The sequence below is a fragment of the Coturnix japonica genome, chromosome 12 (genome assembly GCF_054131305.1).
Source record: "Coturnix japonica strain WE chromosome 12, WE-NBRP24, whole genome shotgun sequence".
Taxonomy (NCBI): domain Eukaryota; kingdom Metazoa; phylum Chordata; class Aves; order Galliformes; family Phasianidae; genus Coturnix; species Coturnix japonica.
Window position 1 is genome coordinate 3261476 of NC_140674.1, and position 15853 is coordinate 3277328.

At 43.3% G+C, this 15853-nt stretch overlaps 1 protein-coding gene and 1 long non-coding RNA gene across 4 annotated transcripts in view; one reads left to right on the plus strand and one right to left on the minus strand.

The window, feature by feature from the left end:
- MYO7B (myosin VIIB) overlaps positions 1 to 12848 on the minus strand; it is a 46640-nt gene extending 33792 nt beyond the window's left edge. For all 3 annotated transcript variants that reach the window (XM_015871004.3, XM_015871003.3, XM_015871002.3), the window contains exons 1-13: positions 12711 to 12848; positions 9083 to 9125; positions 7859 to 7972; positions 7196 to 7348; positions 6012 to 6196; positions 5064 to 5185; positions 4445 to 4587; positions 4245 to 4358; positions 3644 to 3797; positions 2624 to 2700; positions 2184 to 2303; positions 1828 to 1970; positions 164 to 374 (exon numbers count right to left, since the gene is read on the minus strand). In XM_015871004.3, the coding sequence (XP_015726490.2) occupies positions 164 to 374; positions 1828 to 1970; positions 2184 to 2303; positions 2624 to 2700; positions 3644 to 3797; positions 4245 to 4358; positions 4445 to 4587; positions 5064 to 5185; positions 6012 to 6196; positions 7196 to 7348; positions 7859 to 7972; positions 9083 to 9100 (1554 nt within the window). In that variant the 5' untranslated portion in view covers positions 9101 to 9125; positions 12711 to 12848. The remainder of the gene's footprint in view (positions 1 to 163; positions 375 to 1827; positions 1971 to 2183; positions 2304 to 2623; positions 2701 to 3643; positions 3798 to 4244; positions 4359 to 4444; positions 4588 to 5063; positions 5186 to 6011; positions 6197 to 7195; positions 7349 to 7858; positions 7973 to 9082; positions 9126 to 12710) is intronic.
- On the plus strand, positions 152 to 7159 carry LOC146758732 (uncharacterized). Its single transcript, XR_014933129.1, has 3 exons — positions 152 to 269; positions 3845 to 3908; positions 7031 to 7159. It is a non-coding gene; the product is annotated as an uncharacterized LOC146758732 (long non-coding RNA).
- Positions 12849 to 15853: the final 3005 nt, after the last annotated feature.

Sequence of the window (15853 nt, forward strand, 5' to 3'; positions counted from 1 at the left end):
GGAACAGCACATTCTGACAGAGGAAGTTTTCATATAGCGGATTTAAAAGGGGTATTGCCTCTCACGATGTCTCTGAAAGCCTCCTCTGCACTTTTCTGTGTGTAAAGCATTATTGATATACTGTGTTCAAAGTCAAATATTACAGGTGAAACCAGAACATTACCTTTGGGAACCTGCTCTCCTCATCAATGAGGGAGATGATGTTCATGGGCTTGAGTGCAATGACTTCCAGAGCCTGGCGGTTGTCAGTGAAGTCAATGTTATTCCAGGTAATGTGCTCTGCAAGGTATTCCTCTTGCTCTAGCTTGAAGACATGGTGCACAAAAAACTGCTGAAGGTGTTCATTTGCAATGTTAATGCAGAGCTGCTCAAAGCTGTAAGGGAACAAGATGGGAACACACAGTCATCCCTGGACCTTGGCCAGTGCTGCATTGCTCTAAAGCATTTGTCCATATTCAATACTTTTCCAGATAAACTACTGTTATATTCCACATTAATGATCACCACCACTGCACATTGTCTTAGGAACATAAGAGATGCATTTCCTGCTCTAATAAAGATGAGCAGAAATGAGCCAACTGTTGACTGAGTGTTGCTGGTTAAGCAAGGAAAGATCTGTTTCAAGGAACTCTAGAGAGAAAGGGGAAAATATAACTGTGAAAATAGCATGTCAGGGTGAGTGTATGACCTGTTTTAACTTGCAGTGGCATTACTGTTTCTTTTATCAGTTAGTCCTTAACACTGCATGTGAGTTTCATTACCTGGTAATTGCTGTGGCACAATGTGCACCAGTGAGGCCCCATGTGGACTGCAGCCTTTGGGGATAGCATAAAGTAATAGGAAAGAACATTAAAAATGTAGGATGGGCTGAACAGATTATGTTCTAAAAGTTGGTGAGGAATATTATCTTGCTGAATGCAAGCAAGGTGCATCTGTTGCAAGGGATTGGAAAAGGCTGACTTGCAGAATTTAGAAAGAATGAAGGAAGTAGAACATTTTAATTGATTTATCAAGGAGGAGTTGACAAAGATGGAGGGAAATGGAGTGACACAAATTATACTGTTTGTCACAGTCATTTAATACAAACTTCACTGACTGTAGCATACCAGCCTCAACACTGCTCACATGTTGATGGTGCCCCATAGCTTCCCTGCTCTGGTCCCAGAGGTTTGTAGACTGCAGACTGTGTGGCGGTACTGATGATATAATACCATAAAACTGAGAGAACTGCTGCCTCTGTAGAGAAGGGCATATAGAAATGGTGCTCTGGGACTGAAAACACCAGTAGAAGAGGTAACAGTGGGACAATAGTATGCAGACCAGGTGTTTTGCTGACCTGTCCTTAAAAGCAGAGAAATTAAGTAGTCCCCGAAGAGTGACAGAGGAACACTGAGCAAAACGGAAGCACAGCTGAAATAGGAATCAAAACAGTCTCCTTTATGCTATGTACAGAAGCATCCCCAAGAGGTCTTGTTAAAATGCTATGGAACAAGAGGAACATATATCTACTCTTCATGGCTGCCTGCTCATAGGAGCTTCATAGACATCTTCCCTGAGCAAATTCCTGGGGCTCTGAAATAGACATGTGCAATGGCTGCACCACAGTGAAAACTAAAGGAGAAAGCAGAAATGTGACCAAGACTAAAGAAAAATGGTATTTGGGTTAGATTGTCATCGGGGAAACTGAGGGATGGAACTTTCACTGCTTCTATGGGAATGAAAATAATAATGAAATTTGCTTGTTTTTTGTTTTTTGTTTGGTTTTTTTTCCCATTTACATCAACTGCTTTTCAGCACCCCAGTGCAAATGAATCTAGAGCCTCCTACCTGTTGTTGCTAAAGTTTTCAAACCCAAAAATATCCAACAACCCAATGGACTGACGTGTATTTTTAGGCTTCTGAGATGTTGGGTTAAAAATGGCTGAGTTGATCTTGTTCACTATCCATAGGAAAATCCGTCCATATATACCCTGGGGAGAAATTAAAGTGAGAGCCCATCATTACAGTCTTTGGACAAATCTCTCTGCTTCTTCTTGTGTTGAAACAATGATTTCAAACTATGCCTGAAGACCAAGAGGGAACCAGGCCCTCTGGGGTGCACATTTCTCACAAAAGGCACTTTAACTGGCAAGACAGTCAGCTCTGAAAGCATCTTTGAACAGAACAGATTTAAGAATCCTTACCTTCACAAAGGCATCCCTCCCATCTGCAGCTTGGGCTACATTCAGGGGCCTGGACACACTTTCTCCTCGAACAATGATAGAGAGGTTTGTGAGGCTGTTCTGAAGTTCACTGTAGTCCACCTGGAAAAACAGTAGTGGCAACTTGGTCATTCCAGGTAGAGAAAAGAGATCCAGCAAAGAAAGTCTGTCTCAGGAGGAGGGCTGTGACAAACTGCTTGTCCAGCAGTGCTCATGACGGCATTCTGTTACCAGAGACTGAAGGGTCTCCTATCTCAGAAAGATATCTGCAATAGTAGCACTTGAGTATCAACAGAAAGAACAGGAAATGTCCCTTCTATGTGCTTCAGTATGTAAATGATCCACAGAGACATGCTTTGTCAGTGTGCTCAGGGAGCACGGGTGACGAAGGGAACAAGTAGGAAAAGACCAGAGTTTATTACCTCAAGCAGTTTGGTTGCAATTGAAAAGTGTGGTGAATCCATCACATCAGAGCAGTCTAAGTTGTCATACACAGCCGCTGGAAAGAGAGAACAGTCATTCTCATGGTGAATCGTTTCTGTTGTGGTCGGGAGCTGTGCAGCCTTATTTCAATAAGCCTGTACCTCCAGGAATGTGGCAAAGCAATACTTTGCCTAATGGAGCTCCTGGGTTTGAAGATTTTACTAATGAAGGTTCTGATTTTACTTAGGGATCCAGGCGCATATAGGGTCCTCACAGCTCCAGAATATCGCACTACAAATAGCAGCAAAACTGAAGGACTTGTTAGTTTTAAACTTTAGCTATTGGGGATCTGGAGAAGTTTTATCTGACTTCAGATTTTATTTTTCTGAAAACATTTCTTGCCTTGTATCTAGCTGGTGGGAAATGTAGACAAAAAAAGCTGCCTAGATAACAGCTTTCCTTTATATAGGAGAGGCCTCATTTTAGCAGCCAGCATTAACCCAAAAAACCCAACTGGCACCACTGCATCACACAGAGGAGAGTCCTTTTCTAAAATATGAGCGCTTCTGCTGTCCTACTGATGGGTGTTATCAGAATGTCTGAACCGTACCAGTGCTGCAGTTACACAGCTGAATATTCACTGTACCCAGCCAAGAGAATGACTGCAATCACCTCCACAGAAAGCATGACTCAGTTCCTCCTCTGTCCTCTGTCTTACATAGCACTACAGTCAGCAAATGCAGCATGGCATTATATCATCTAGTGATTCTGTTTGTGTGATAAGGGTCTATTTATAACCAAGGAAACCCCAGAGTGACAAAATAACAAGATGGGTGTTTTTCAAAACATTACCCAGTGTGTAATGGTGCTTATCTGCCTGCCCCACCAAGCCTGTCCACCTAACCTTCCATACTGGGCAGAGAAGCACAATCTAATCCTTACAGCTGGAAGCAGAAGCACCTCTAGTCCTTTAATATCAAGTCTGAGGAAAGACCAAGCAGAGGCGATGCTGAGTTTACCTTCAAACTCCACATTGCCTAGATGCAGGATAGCAGCCAGCAGTTTGCTGATGTCCCAGTGCTCAGAGTCTGAGAACATGAGGATCTTCATCGCTGAGCGGATGTGGGCGTACTCCTTCGCGTCGTTCCTGCTGTCACAGGACGTGCAGTTGCCCTGCAAGAATCCACATTCACAGATAATCTTTTCTGGTTTCTCTTCAGATCATCTTCAGACATAAGGACCAGGATTCTTGGCACTGTTTCTGCTTACTCATGATCACCTAAGGTATACATACCTAATTAGCTTTCTCCTTGGCATGAGATCCCTTGCATTCATCTAAAATCTGAGCAACTTTGAAAGTGGGGGATAATTCCCATGTGCTTTATGATGCCCTTTATGTTTCTTAAGGCTGAGTTGGACAGAAAGCTTTGGACTGCCTCTGCAGTACACAGGTGGACATTACAGGAAGCCTCTGGAAACTGACTCACAGCACTTGTATTACTAATTCTGGTACTCTTAAGGAAAGGACTGTTGGTACTTGGTACTATCCATCCGAAGCTCCTAGTGATGGTTCTGGTTGCTGGAGGAAACAAATGACAGAGGGATAATGGAGATAGTTACCATAGTGAGATAAGTGTACTCTGAGGCAGTGCCCAGATTCAGCATCTTTTTTTGCTCCAGATTCATCCCCATCAGCATGCAATAGAAGATGTGATAGTTCCTCTCCTCTGGAGCCTGGAAAGAAAGAGGCCAACATAACCTTTTTGGTACAGGTTTGTAGCACAGGAGCAGGCAGAATGGATGTCTGTAAGTGCCCTCACCTGTCGGCAAACTCGGGACTTTTCCAGAAGGAACTGTTCTATCCGGGCTCCTTCTATCACACCACTGTGGTTAAAGTAGATATCAATGTATTTCCCAAAGCGGCTTGAATTGTCATTTCGAATTGTCTTGGCATTTCCAAAAGCTGGTGGGAAAAGGACAGACAGTACCTTGATTACTGTAGTTAATGAATATTGTGAGTCTATTTTTGATGTGCTTCCATTTTTCTCCTGGTATTTTGCATGTTGTATACCAAATGCTGACATGCACTAAAGAATATCTGAACTGACTTCCTTCTGAAGTGACAGGAAGACATATTGTGCATCCAGATAGCTGGGCCCTAAAAGACATACTCAGGTGATCCAAATATGCTCTGTGTCTCTTGTGACTCTTGTGCTCCCTTCAGTTCTGAGACACTGCTACAATGGGCACTGCCTCCTGCATCACAACCACTTCTGTGGACCTCATCAAGACCCAGCAAAAAAGACTAGAGAACTTCTACCCTGCATCACTAATGCTTCAGAGCTTTTAGCTATGTTATGCAAAAGCAGTGGCTTGAGGGTCGGTTCCTGAATTTTTACTCTGAGACAAATATCTTGTGATAAGTGTGAAATAACCCACCTTCCAGAATGGGGTTGGCCTCTAGGATTTGCTGCTCTATCCAGGAATGCTGGCCGCTGACAGCTGCCAAAAACTGCAGTATTAGCTTAGTGCTTTCAGTTTTCCCAGCTCCAGATTCTCCACTGCAGTAAGAAATGAGATCATTAAGGGTTTGCTTTCTTCTGGTTTTTTTTTTGGTTAGGGAGGCAAATGGCAGACCAAGGTGAAATCCTGCTTTATGCTATGAAGATCAGGTTTCCTTTCATTGATGGCTATACAATTTTAGCTTTTCAACAGCTTATCTGCTAAAATGTAAAGTGGTTTTTTTTGTTGTTTTTTTTTTTTTGTTTGTTTGTTTGTTTTTAACTAAGGTTGAGAACTAAATTCTCCCTTTGATTAAAAATGGGCAAATCCACGGAATGCATTCTGTACCAGTAAAAAATCACCACCTGCTTTTCTTTAAAAACACAGATTTTCAGTGTTAGTCTTAGCTGAGGCAACTCAGTTGATGTGCCATAATCACGCTGCAATGAGACTGTTCTCTTACTGATGACATGCATAATATGGACACATGTCCTGTGTTTGTAAGATAGTTTCTTCCATCTTCAGATTAGCAGAGACAGTGTTTCTTGAGGAGATCTCCATTTTAAGAAAATGTAAGTAATACAAGTATTGTGTCCACAAGGTAAAAGACAGCAGAACATCACGCAGGCTCATATGTGTAGAATATGTCATCACAGTCAGAGCCTTGTGGAAAACAACAGACCAGAAATCTCTGGTTTATGTTCCAGCTTTTGTAGCCCTGACGAAAAAAAAAAAAAAAAAAAAGTAGCAGGGAAGAGAACATTTCCTTGCTGTTACCTCTAGTCTTAATCTGTGCCTTTCCATTTGAAAGGTCTCCTGTGTCTGCAGAAGTCCCCCAAAAACATTCTAGACTTGGTGTCTGCCACACATCACAAGTACAATCACCTGATCACACAGCACTGATCTCTCTTATTCCTCTTCATATTGAAGTAACAGTTGTCTGCAATGGCAAAGACATGAGGTGGCAGCTCTCCAATCCTCTTGTTGCAGTACAGCCTGATAAGGTCGACTGTGTAGAGAGGCAGCAGCTGGTATGGATTCACTGCTACCAAGATAGATCCCGTGTAAGTCTGGAAAACAGTTCTGAGCATTACCTCTAGCAGCAAACCCACAACCAACAATACAACCAAAGGCACTCACAGAGTAGATCTAAGCAGAGTCAGGAGAGAAGCCTGGGCGATCCAAAAGCCTGGTTCCTCACCATGAGTTGAGCAGGCATTGTCGGGGTTGTGTCATTTATACACTTACTGAGTATTTGTAACAGCCCCACTGAAATGCAGGAGAGTGTCAAGTACTTGGAAACTACAATGTATTGTTCAAGAAGTACATGACACAAGGGCAGACTGCTAGAATCTAATGCAATGGTTGTGTATGCACTTCTTGGTAGTTGTAACTACAACATATATCAAAATCACTGCCTCATTACACTGAGCATTACCACGTTTGTGTTGTAAGAGACAGCTCCTCTCCTGCACATGGTGTATATAACATGGGAGATGACGTGTGAAAAAGTTTATCATCATGTTGCAAACTAGGAACTAAGGAACAAGAAACCTGAAAATGTCAACTTGTTTAAACTCATAGATTAAATCTGTAATGGACGGGAAGTGAAACCAAATTGTCTTAAATATGCAGATCTATTCTTTACGTGTTCTATCAAAATCAAATAAACAGTGACTTGGATTGAAGCACAGTCCAAATAATGTCACCATTTACTGGTTAGATTGATCCAGAGTCACAGGTAGTAGCAGCACGTGCACCCAGCACCAAGCTGTAACATGGACTGGATCCAGCTACATGTCAGTTGCTGCTGGAAATGATCACTCTAAGAGAAAGTGAACAGGGTCGCTACCTTTGCATATCCCTGCAACTTCAGAGACTAATATTAAATCCCTTTTTCACAGCCAGATTACTTGGATGAAAAAACATGTATCCTTGGCACTCTCAGTCAGTAAAGGAATAGGAAGGCTTTGTGCATGAAAGGAAAGCAGGCTACTACAAGTCACTCTTCTAAAGGTACGTAAGAGGTCTTTCCTAAAAGTACCATGTCCAGTAACATTGGCACTCACATAGATCTTGTGCTGCTGGTGGCGGATGAGGAGGTTATGCACCATGCCTGCTTCGTGGAGATCCCCAAGGCGGATCATGTCTTCCACCCCTTGGGCTGTGGATGGGTCCATTGGGCGAACCATGTGCATGTTCCGAGCTGTGATCCAGTGCTCCTGAAAAAGGAAAGGCAGCATTTTAATGGGTTATGCTGTTACTTAGAGGCAAGGAAAGGTGAGTGCCATGTTATACCAGAATGATTTCGAGTTCACATTAGATAAAGCATACTCTAACGGACAGCTGATTGAACTACAGAAATCAAGAGGTGTGCTGCGCCACAGGACCAGATTTAAAACCCTGGACAAAGCCATGCAGGTGGGTTCCAGACATTATAGAATCACAGAATCATAGAATGACTTGGGTTGGAAGGAACCTTAAAGATCATCCACTTCCATCCCCAGCTGTAGGCAGGGTTGCTCCCCACCTGATTAGGCTGCCTAGAGCCCCACTCAGCCTGGCCTTGGGAAACTCCAGGGCTGGAGCATCCACAACTTCTTTGGGCAGCCTGTGCTGGGGCTTCACCATCCTCTGAGTAAAAAGTTTCCCCTTAATATCTAATCTAAATTTCCCCTTTTTACTTTTGATTTTTACGTTCATCATTTACAGAAAGTTATAGGGTAGCCCACCTTGCCTTCATCGTCCTCCAGCAGGATCCGTCCTGAGTCAGAGTCCTTCACAACTGCCCCAATAGGGACATTGAATTCACTGTTTGGCTGAGCTTCCAGCCACACATGGTCACCCTGGGGAGAAGAAAATCCAGCATCCAGTAAAGCGACATACTAGATGCCATGTAGTTCACATGCATACATTTCTTGGTCTTAATTTTCTATTGCTTTGATTTCTTCTGCACTGTTTAACTGGACAGCTCTTACTGCTTGCAGGCAGTACAATCTAATGGTTATAGCACTGGGACCTCAGCTCCACACCTACCACAGAGCATGACTTTGGCCAAGTCAGGCCCAGTTGTCTGAGCTAACACCTTATACAAGGACAGTGACTGCACAGCACCACCTGCAGAGGCTGTGGGGTGTACAGTGAATGCTGACAAGGTGCCTTGTTGCCCTCACATTAGCTGCAGTATTCTTTCAAATGAGATGCTTGAAAACAAAGACATTACCAGGTGAAAAAAGGATGAGCGCACTGGGTGCTTGCTCTGCTGTCATCTGCTGGAGGAAAGGTGTGAGCTATGGCTGACCCTTCACAGGAATAAGCACCACCTTGATGTTGCCTGAACTACTGCTCTGTTAGTACTCCCAGACCTCAGGAATACCTTCTTTTGCTCCAGACACTAATTCAGGTTGAAACAAAAATTTACTGCAATTACTAGAATGAAAATGGAACAAAGCTGTGGGCTGGATCTTCAGTGGGTATGAATTGGCTTATGCCTGCTGAGAAGCTGGTGTTCCAGCTGAGTTGTATGCAATAAACAGTTTATTTATTTGATTGCATTCTCACCACAACATTGCTGTCAAAGTTTCAAGTCTTTCATTGAAAAGTTATTTATTTTTCCTCTTAAAATAGTTAATGGACTTCCATTTAAAACCAAACAACTGCAGTGTAAAGATCTATAAATGTCACATAAGGTTACAAAGAACACTAAAGTGCTCTGATTTGCACTGGATAAAACTACAGAGGTAATCTGCACTTTCAGTGCCACACCTTGTGACAGAGGTCACCAGCACCCAACAAGGCACAGTGCCTTTGCAGTTTCAGTCTGGACTGATACCTTATATTTTTTGATACTGGGTTCTTTCTGCTTTTCTTTATGAGATGAACAAGGATGTTAATGTCTTTTTCTCGTCTTCAGGCCTCAGGCTAATGAGTAAATCATAGCAAAGGATTGGACTTACCTTTCTGAAAATGACCATTATGTCTCAGATCACTGTATGTAACCTGCAGTCCCAAGAACAACACAATATTAGGTCAGAAAAGGGCTCAGGCTTTCGTCAGAACAGGCAGTGGAGTGAAGATGCTCTCTTGTAAAGAGTAACAGCAAAATGCCTTAAAGTCACACTGCTTCCTGATTGCACTAAAGTGATATAGGTCATAATAAATAAACTACACCAGCTCTAGAAACAATGGAACCATCTACTCAAAGCAAAAATCTGCAGATCTAGTGTGGTGTTCTGCTCTGAACATCTACATCAGCCAACAGATGCCTGCAACCCCAAAGAAGTCAATGTGCATAGTTCCCTCAGCCATGCATTAAGCAAGTAAAGCCTAAACTGTGAGTTTAGATCACAAATCAAAAGATTCAACAGTGCAATGTGATTCATTGCACAACAGAGTTACTTCGGTCCGCTGATCCATCAGTTCAGTTCTGTAAGTGGCTGGCCCAGTGACACGGTGAATCCATTCTCTCCTAAGCTTCTTGGATCTCTCAGAGAATCCCAGCTTGAACATTCCGCCATTTAGGAAATAACATTTAGATGCTGTGCTAAGGGATATGGTTAATGGGAAATATTGGTGACAGGGGGCCAGTTGGACTGCATGATCTTGGAGGTCTTTTCCAACCTTGGTAATTCCTTGATTCTGTATCACAGACCGGGAAGCACTCCTCTGTAGCAGAGCGCTCACCTTAAGCATACGCATACAGCTCTATTGAACGTAAGCTGGGTGAGGCCATGTCTGCTGATCCTGTGCTAAGCAGTGAGTCACAGAGCGGAGTCCCTCCTGCTGGAACCTGTGCATCTGAAGAAGAGCATGGGTGCAGCCACAGAACTGCAGCACATATCTAACAACTATTTGATTTCATTTATCCTTTCTTCTTCTGCTTGCTGCTGTTGGCTCCAGCTCACTGCAAAGTGAGGTAGGTCCATTGCCTGACATAAAACTAAAGTCTATTTTTCCCCTATTCTCTCTTCATGCTAGCAAGTCTTTCCTGCACATAAGGTGGTAGAATAATCTATGATTGAGAGGCTGCTGTGTGCACAGATCTCCACAACCTCACATCACAGCCTTCCAACAGCTGTTCAGCCCACTCTGCTCCTTTCATCTCTATAAAGGATCTCTTCCCCTGCCACACACCCAAGGTTCAACTCAAAGTTCCTAATGAAATGCTTGCAATAAGCAAAATGTGAAGCATTTCACAAGACAAGAGGACACTACAGGGCGAGGAACTGATCTTTGGTAGCTATTCCAGGCAGCTCCGTGATCTCCTGGAACACCTGCTCCAATTTGATCTCAACACTCAAATTCAGATGTCTTACTTTCTCATTGCATTTGGCACAATCATTTTGTTCTGGCCCCAGATTAAACTTGCACAGATTTTGGACAGGTTCTCTGGGAAGTTTGAGAAAAACAAGGAAATCATGAATTAACTGAGTTGGAAGTGGTTGGGTTTGGTGGGGGTTTTGCTATTGCTATGCATATAACCATCAAAAGTGACCAATGGGATAATTCATAAACCCATGAGATTTCTCCTCTTCATCACTTCTAAAGGCTTTAAAGTCTCATGGATAAAGCTTATATTAACAATTTACAATTCTGCATAATACTGTGCATGCATTTTATCAGAGCTATCCAGATCTCATTATTTTCCCGACTTCTTATTTTCAGACATTTAATGCTCTGTCTCCATTTCATTGTGAAGCTACAGAGGTTTCTGCAATTTACAAATCTACCCTTTGCTTAAATTACTAGAAAACTGTTTTAAGCCACCACTTTGATTTTGGAAATACGTGCTCTTGAAAAACAAAAGCCACCATTAAAACACACAGCATGAAATGAAGTTTGGGGATGATGTTTTCTTCTTGTTTCAATAAACTTTTGTATTCAGTGTTAGAAGAAAGCTTTGTAGTGAGAGAATGAGGGTTTATTTTATTGTTTGCTGTAGCTGCCAACTTTACTTACCTGTGTTAGCTGGGAAGTTACAAATAGCTTCCATAAATTACAGCCTTGACTGCATAAACCACCTTTTCTTCAGACTAAACAGATGAACACTTATAGCCCTACATGCAAGACAGTGCAACTGTGTGCATCACATCTATGTCCTAAGCACTAGGAGGGCTGCCGTGGTAGCAAAGTGGAAACGAGAAGTGCTTGGCAAGCAGCATGCCCTGTTTGTGGCTGAAAAGGTCTACGCAATAGCACGGATTGAACAAGTTTCTAAGCAAGTCCAGAAAAATGTACCACTTCCAAATAACCGCAAAAGACATTAAAAATAATCAGTTATCAAAATTACAAAATGTCTTGTGATCCCAAGGAGAAAAATAAATGGAAACTTGGAGAGATGACAGACCACTGCTCTAAAAGTCCAATGCTAACACGTGTTTTAAAGCAGAAATTTTAACTGCAGTTTTCACACATAACCCAATAACAGGAAGAAATGTGGAATGTCACACAGCATGATGTGGCACATGGAGGACCTTCAGCTGCTGTGTCCCCAGCACAGTGCCTGGTGACTACATTCAGAATTCCCTGTGAGACCCAGGGCTACCTCCAGAGACCATCTGCAACTAAGACAATTCTGAATTTTGGTGCTCAACATCTACAAAAACTTATCAATGCAGTGTTCTTTCATGGAATCACAGAATGGCCTGGGTTGAAAAGGACCTCAAAGATCATCCAATTCCAACACCCTGCTGTGTGCAGGGTCACCAACCAGCAGCCCAGGCTGCCCAGAGCCACATCCAGCCTGGCCTTGAATGCCTGCAGGGATGGGGCATCCACAGCCTCCTTGGGCAACCTGTTCAGTGCGTCACCACCCTCTGGGGGAAAAACTTCCTCCTAAGATCCAACCTGAACCTCCCGTGTTCCAGTTTAAAACCATTCCCCCTTGTCCTATCACTGCCCACTCTCACAAACAGCCGTTCCCCTTCTGTTTATAAGCTCCCTTCAAATATTGGAAGGCCACAGTGAGGTCTCCCCGGAGCCTTCTCTTCTCCAAGATAAACAAGCCCAGTTCACTCATAGAAGAGACCATTTACTTTTTTTCTGTCTCTTCTTTCAAGAAATAAATTCCACCTGTGCTGGTCAGTTTTATTATGGGCACATCTTCATGTCTTTGCTCATGCTTCGGCAACTGGATCTGTGCACTAATCTCAGGGTGTGGTGACCTACAGCATGAGCAAAGCAGGGTGGTACAGGAGCACAGTGTGTACCAGCAGGTGGGCCATGGTCAGCCACAGGGTCTCACAATCACTAGATTCTCACCCGAGCCAGAAATGAGAATACTGCAGTGAGGTTGAAATGTCTGCCCAGAACTGAGAGGCAGCAGTGCAAGCCAACATGGAGAACGGCTGTGCTGGATCAGGTCAGGGCACATCTACCTCCAGGCCCACAAGTAGGTGTATGGGGTAGAGATCCTCTATAATCCCAGGGTATGTAGATTCAGCACCGAAAATGCTTACTCCCAGTTGTAACTGAGCATCCCCCTCCTGCCTATGAGGCAGCCTTCCCACAACACCTGTCTCTTCTGCTGCTTTTCTCTCCAACGTGGCAGCAAACCGACCTGCACCTCAAGGGATGGAAAATTACCTCTCCTGAAGAAATCTTCACTGTATGGCTTCAGCAGCTTAGTTCCCCGTTTTTCATAAGCTTGGGAGTAAGAAGGAAAGGGAAGGTGAAACTGGCATTGGTGCCGGGAAAGCTTCCCTTGCTGAGTGCCACTTGTCTGCTGCACAAAGGAGGAAATAGCTGAAGCACGGTTATTTATTGCAGGACTTTGCCCCCAGTTCAGCATATTGTCATTTCCAAGTCGGGTGTTCCAGTAAGCAGGACAGCTGATTCTTGCCTGGGTGAACCTTAAACTTCAGTCTCTCCTCTGTGCATGAATCCTTTCAGTTTGCTGGGAACCACTCCCAATAGGAAACCTTTAAGCATCTGATCTTAGCTGCTCCAGCACCACTGACCATTCTGATTGGGTTCTTATCTCTCATCCCTCCCTTTGGTTTTCTACAGCTGCTTCTGCAAGGTCAGAAAATGCTCATCAGTCGCTGTACTGTGGGGACTGTGTTTCACGGCACCTACAGCTGAAGGTAAAAAGAACCTAACTGAAATACCAAGGGTCACACACCTAGTGCTTATTTTCTTGTTTCCTAGGTTTAATTACCCACAATGTGTCATAGGAAAGATAAGAAGAAGCCTCCATGTCTTGGGATTCCTGCTGTAGTTCCACATGGGAATAAGGGGTCAGAATTCATGCACAGTGATAAAGAATTGGGTATAATTTGTGTTACACATTACATATCCACGTTACATATTTGTATGTTAACGTTAGCCTCCACCATTTCTGCTATAAAACTTAAACAAATAAACCTGAGATTATTTATGTTTTATAGCACAAATAGAGTATAGGGCCATAGGGTTCAGAGGCTTTTAGGAAGAGGCAGGAAACTACAAAGCAGAGCTTTCCTTAACTGTGCAAGTCATTCTTAAGGATTTAGTCTCAAGACAGTTCTTCAGCAGACTTTTATCATCATGTACGTGCTCTGTGTGAATGGCACAACCTCCTCAAGAAGCACTGAATTTTTAGATGTAGGGCAAACATAAGAAAATCAAAGTAAGCACCTTTGGAGCGCCAAGGTAGATATCTAAAACAAAAGCTTGTTGCGCAATTAGACTGCAGGAATACAAACAGACAGATGAACACGCCATATATATTTCTTCAACAAATGAAGCACACTTGCTGAAATTCCCAATGCAGCTTGTTCTGGGGAAGAGAATCACATTTTAAAATAGAACATTTTCAGTGCTTTTGACCAAGACACAATGGCAGCATTTTCTATTTCAGAGAGAGCCAAAGCATTCCTGTACTAGCAGAAATAGGTAAATATGTATGAGATGGGAACTCGAGGAACTCAAGGCGGCCTGAATGAAAGCACAATTCATGGTGCCATCTGAAATACCTATTAGAAGGGAGACGGATTTCCACAGTTAAGTATAGACATACTCAAGTGGCACATATAAATGCTGAAGGAGCAGCAGCTTGGTGTCCAGGCAGACGTACCCTAGGCTCTTTATAAAGCACATGTGAGAGCTGGGCAGGCAACTTGTTGCAGGCTTCTCCAGCAGAAGTGCTGGAGCTCAGTTTTGAGTCACAGTACAAGAGGTATCAGGTATCAGGAGTTTGCCAGGGGGGAGCAACTCTGTTTACTGCTAAAGACAGTTTGGTAAGGGACCCTGTGAGGCACAGGCACGTTTGTAGCTGTAGCTGGGTGTAGCAGAGGCACTGGAGTAATTTGTAGCATGCTCATACCTAATGTAGTGAGAAATGCATTAATTAAAATTGGATAATCCCTAGTGACATTAATTCTGCTGTTGTGCAGAACAATAGGTCTACCCAGACAGACGTGTTAACAAAACTGCCTCTTCCTGACAGCTTCCTAATTAAGAGATTGATGCCGGGATCAAAGGATTTAATTCGCACATGGTACTCTCTCTCACATTTCCTCTCCAGCCAAATCAAAGTGGCCTCGCTATTCCCACATCACCCGGTCCTAGATGGCAAGCATAATTTTACACTGAACTAATTATTTTTATGCCGTTTCTGAGGTGATTGGATATAACAGTTTCCAGGTTAAACAGCTCATTTGGAAGCTCTCCCGTCTATAGTAACCGCCTCCCTGTAAGCAGATTGTAGCTTTAAGTCACTGGTGTCCGTTAACTCTGAAGGGCATACAGTGGAGAACAAAGCAAACTAGAGAAGTACATACCAGAAAAGGATTTTTCAGGTGCATCCCTTGATCGTCTTGAACATTCTGTCCTTCAGAGAGAGGCTTATTTCATTCCAGGCAGTTCATGATGCTGGACTTAGGCAAACTGGTGAGGCACTTGGATCTGTGTCATTACACACCTCCACACTCGCCAAGCGGGTGCTACTTACTCTGCTTGCTAGAAGACAGGTCAGTCTCCTGCACTGTGCAATCCCATTATGGTCTGAGTGTCACTCCATCCTTCCTTTTGGGATGCAGCCAAGAAGGTATTAAAAGAGTACATTACAGGTCAGTAAGTGCCAAGTGCTGGCTTGCAAATGAAAAAAAAACACAGTGAAACAGTAGGAGCCTCCCATCATACACAGGCACATGTGCCTCCTCCTAGAAAAGACCTCAGTGAAACCACACATCTAAATTTCTCCTCCTAAATGAAACACAGAAGATTCTGTCACTTCAAGCAATGGCTTAGGTCATACAGTCCAGCTGTATTTAGAATGGTAGAATGAACTTCATGCACTGTACTGTGTTTGCTGTTGGGGTGTATGTGTTAACAGAGGCTTAACCTCCCTGCCATCCACTCTGAAGTGCTTCTAGCTCAGAAGAAAGGATGACTCACATGTCAGACCAGAGATCTCAGCTTACTGAACTGGGATGTCTCTGAACAAGAAAGGAACATCAAATTATACAAATCACTGTTATTAGAAATATCTCCAATGACAGGGATGTTTTCTGTCTGTCACACACCCTGCACCCTATGAGAGAATGCAGATATTTGGCACACAACAAGAAAAGAAGATGAGCACCGCGTGGATTTATTAGGCTTTCCACTGTAAAATGCTTTATCAATGACAGAAGTCATACCTTGTAACCCTTGAGCTTTGGCATGCCAAATAACTGAATTATGCACCTGCTCTGAGCACAGAGGCCACTAAAACAGGACACAGCAATTCCTGATGAGGATGTGGA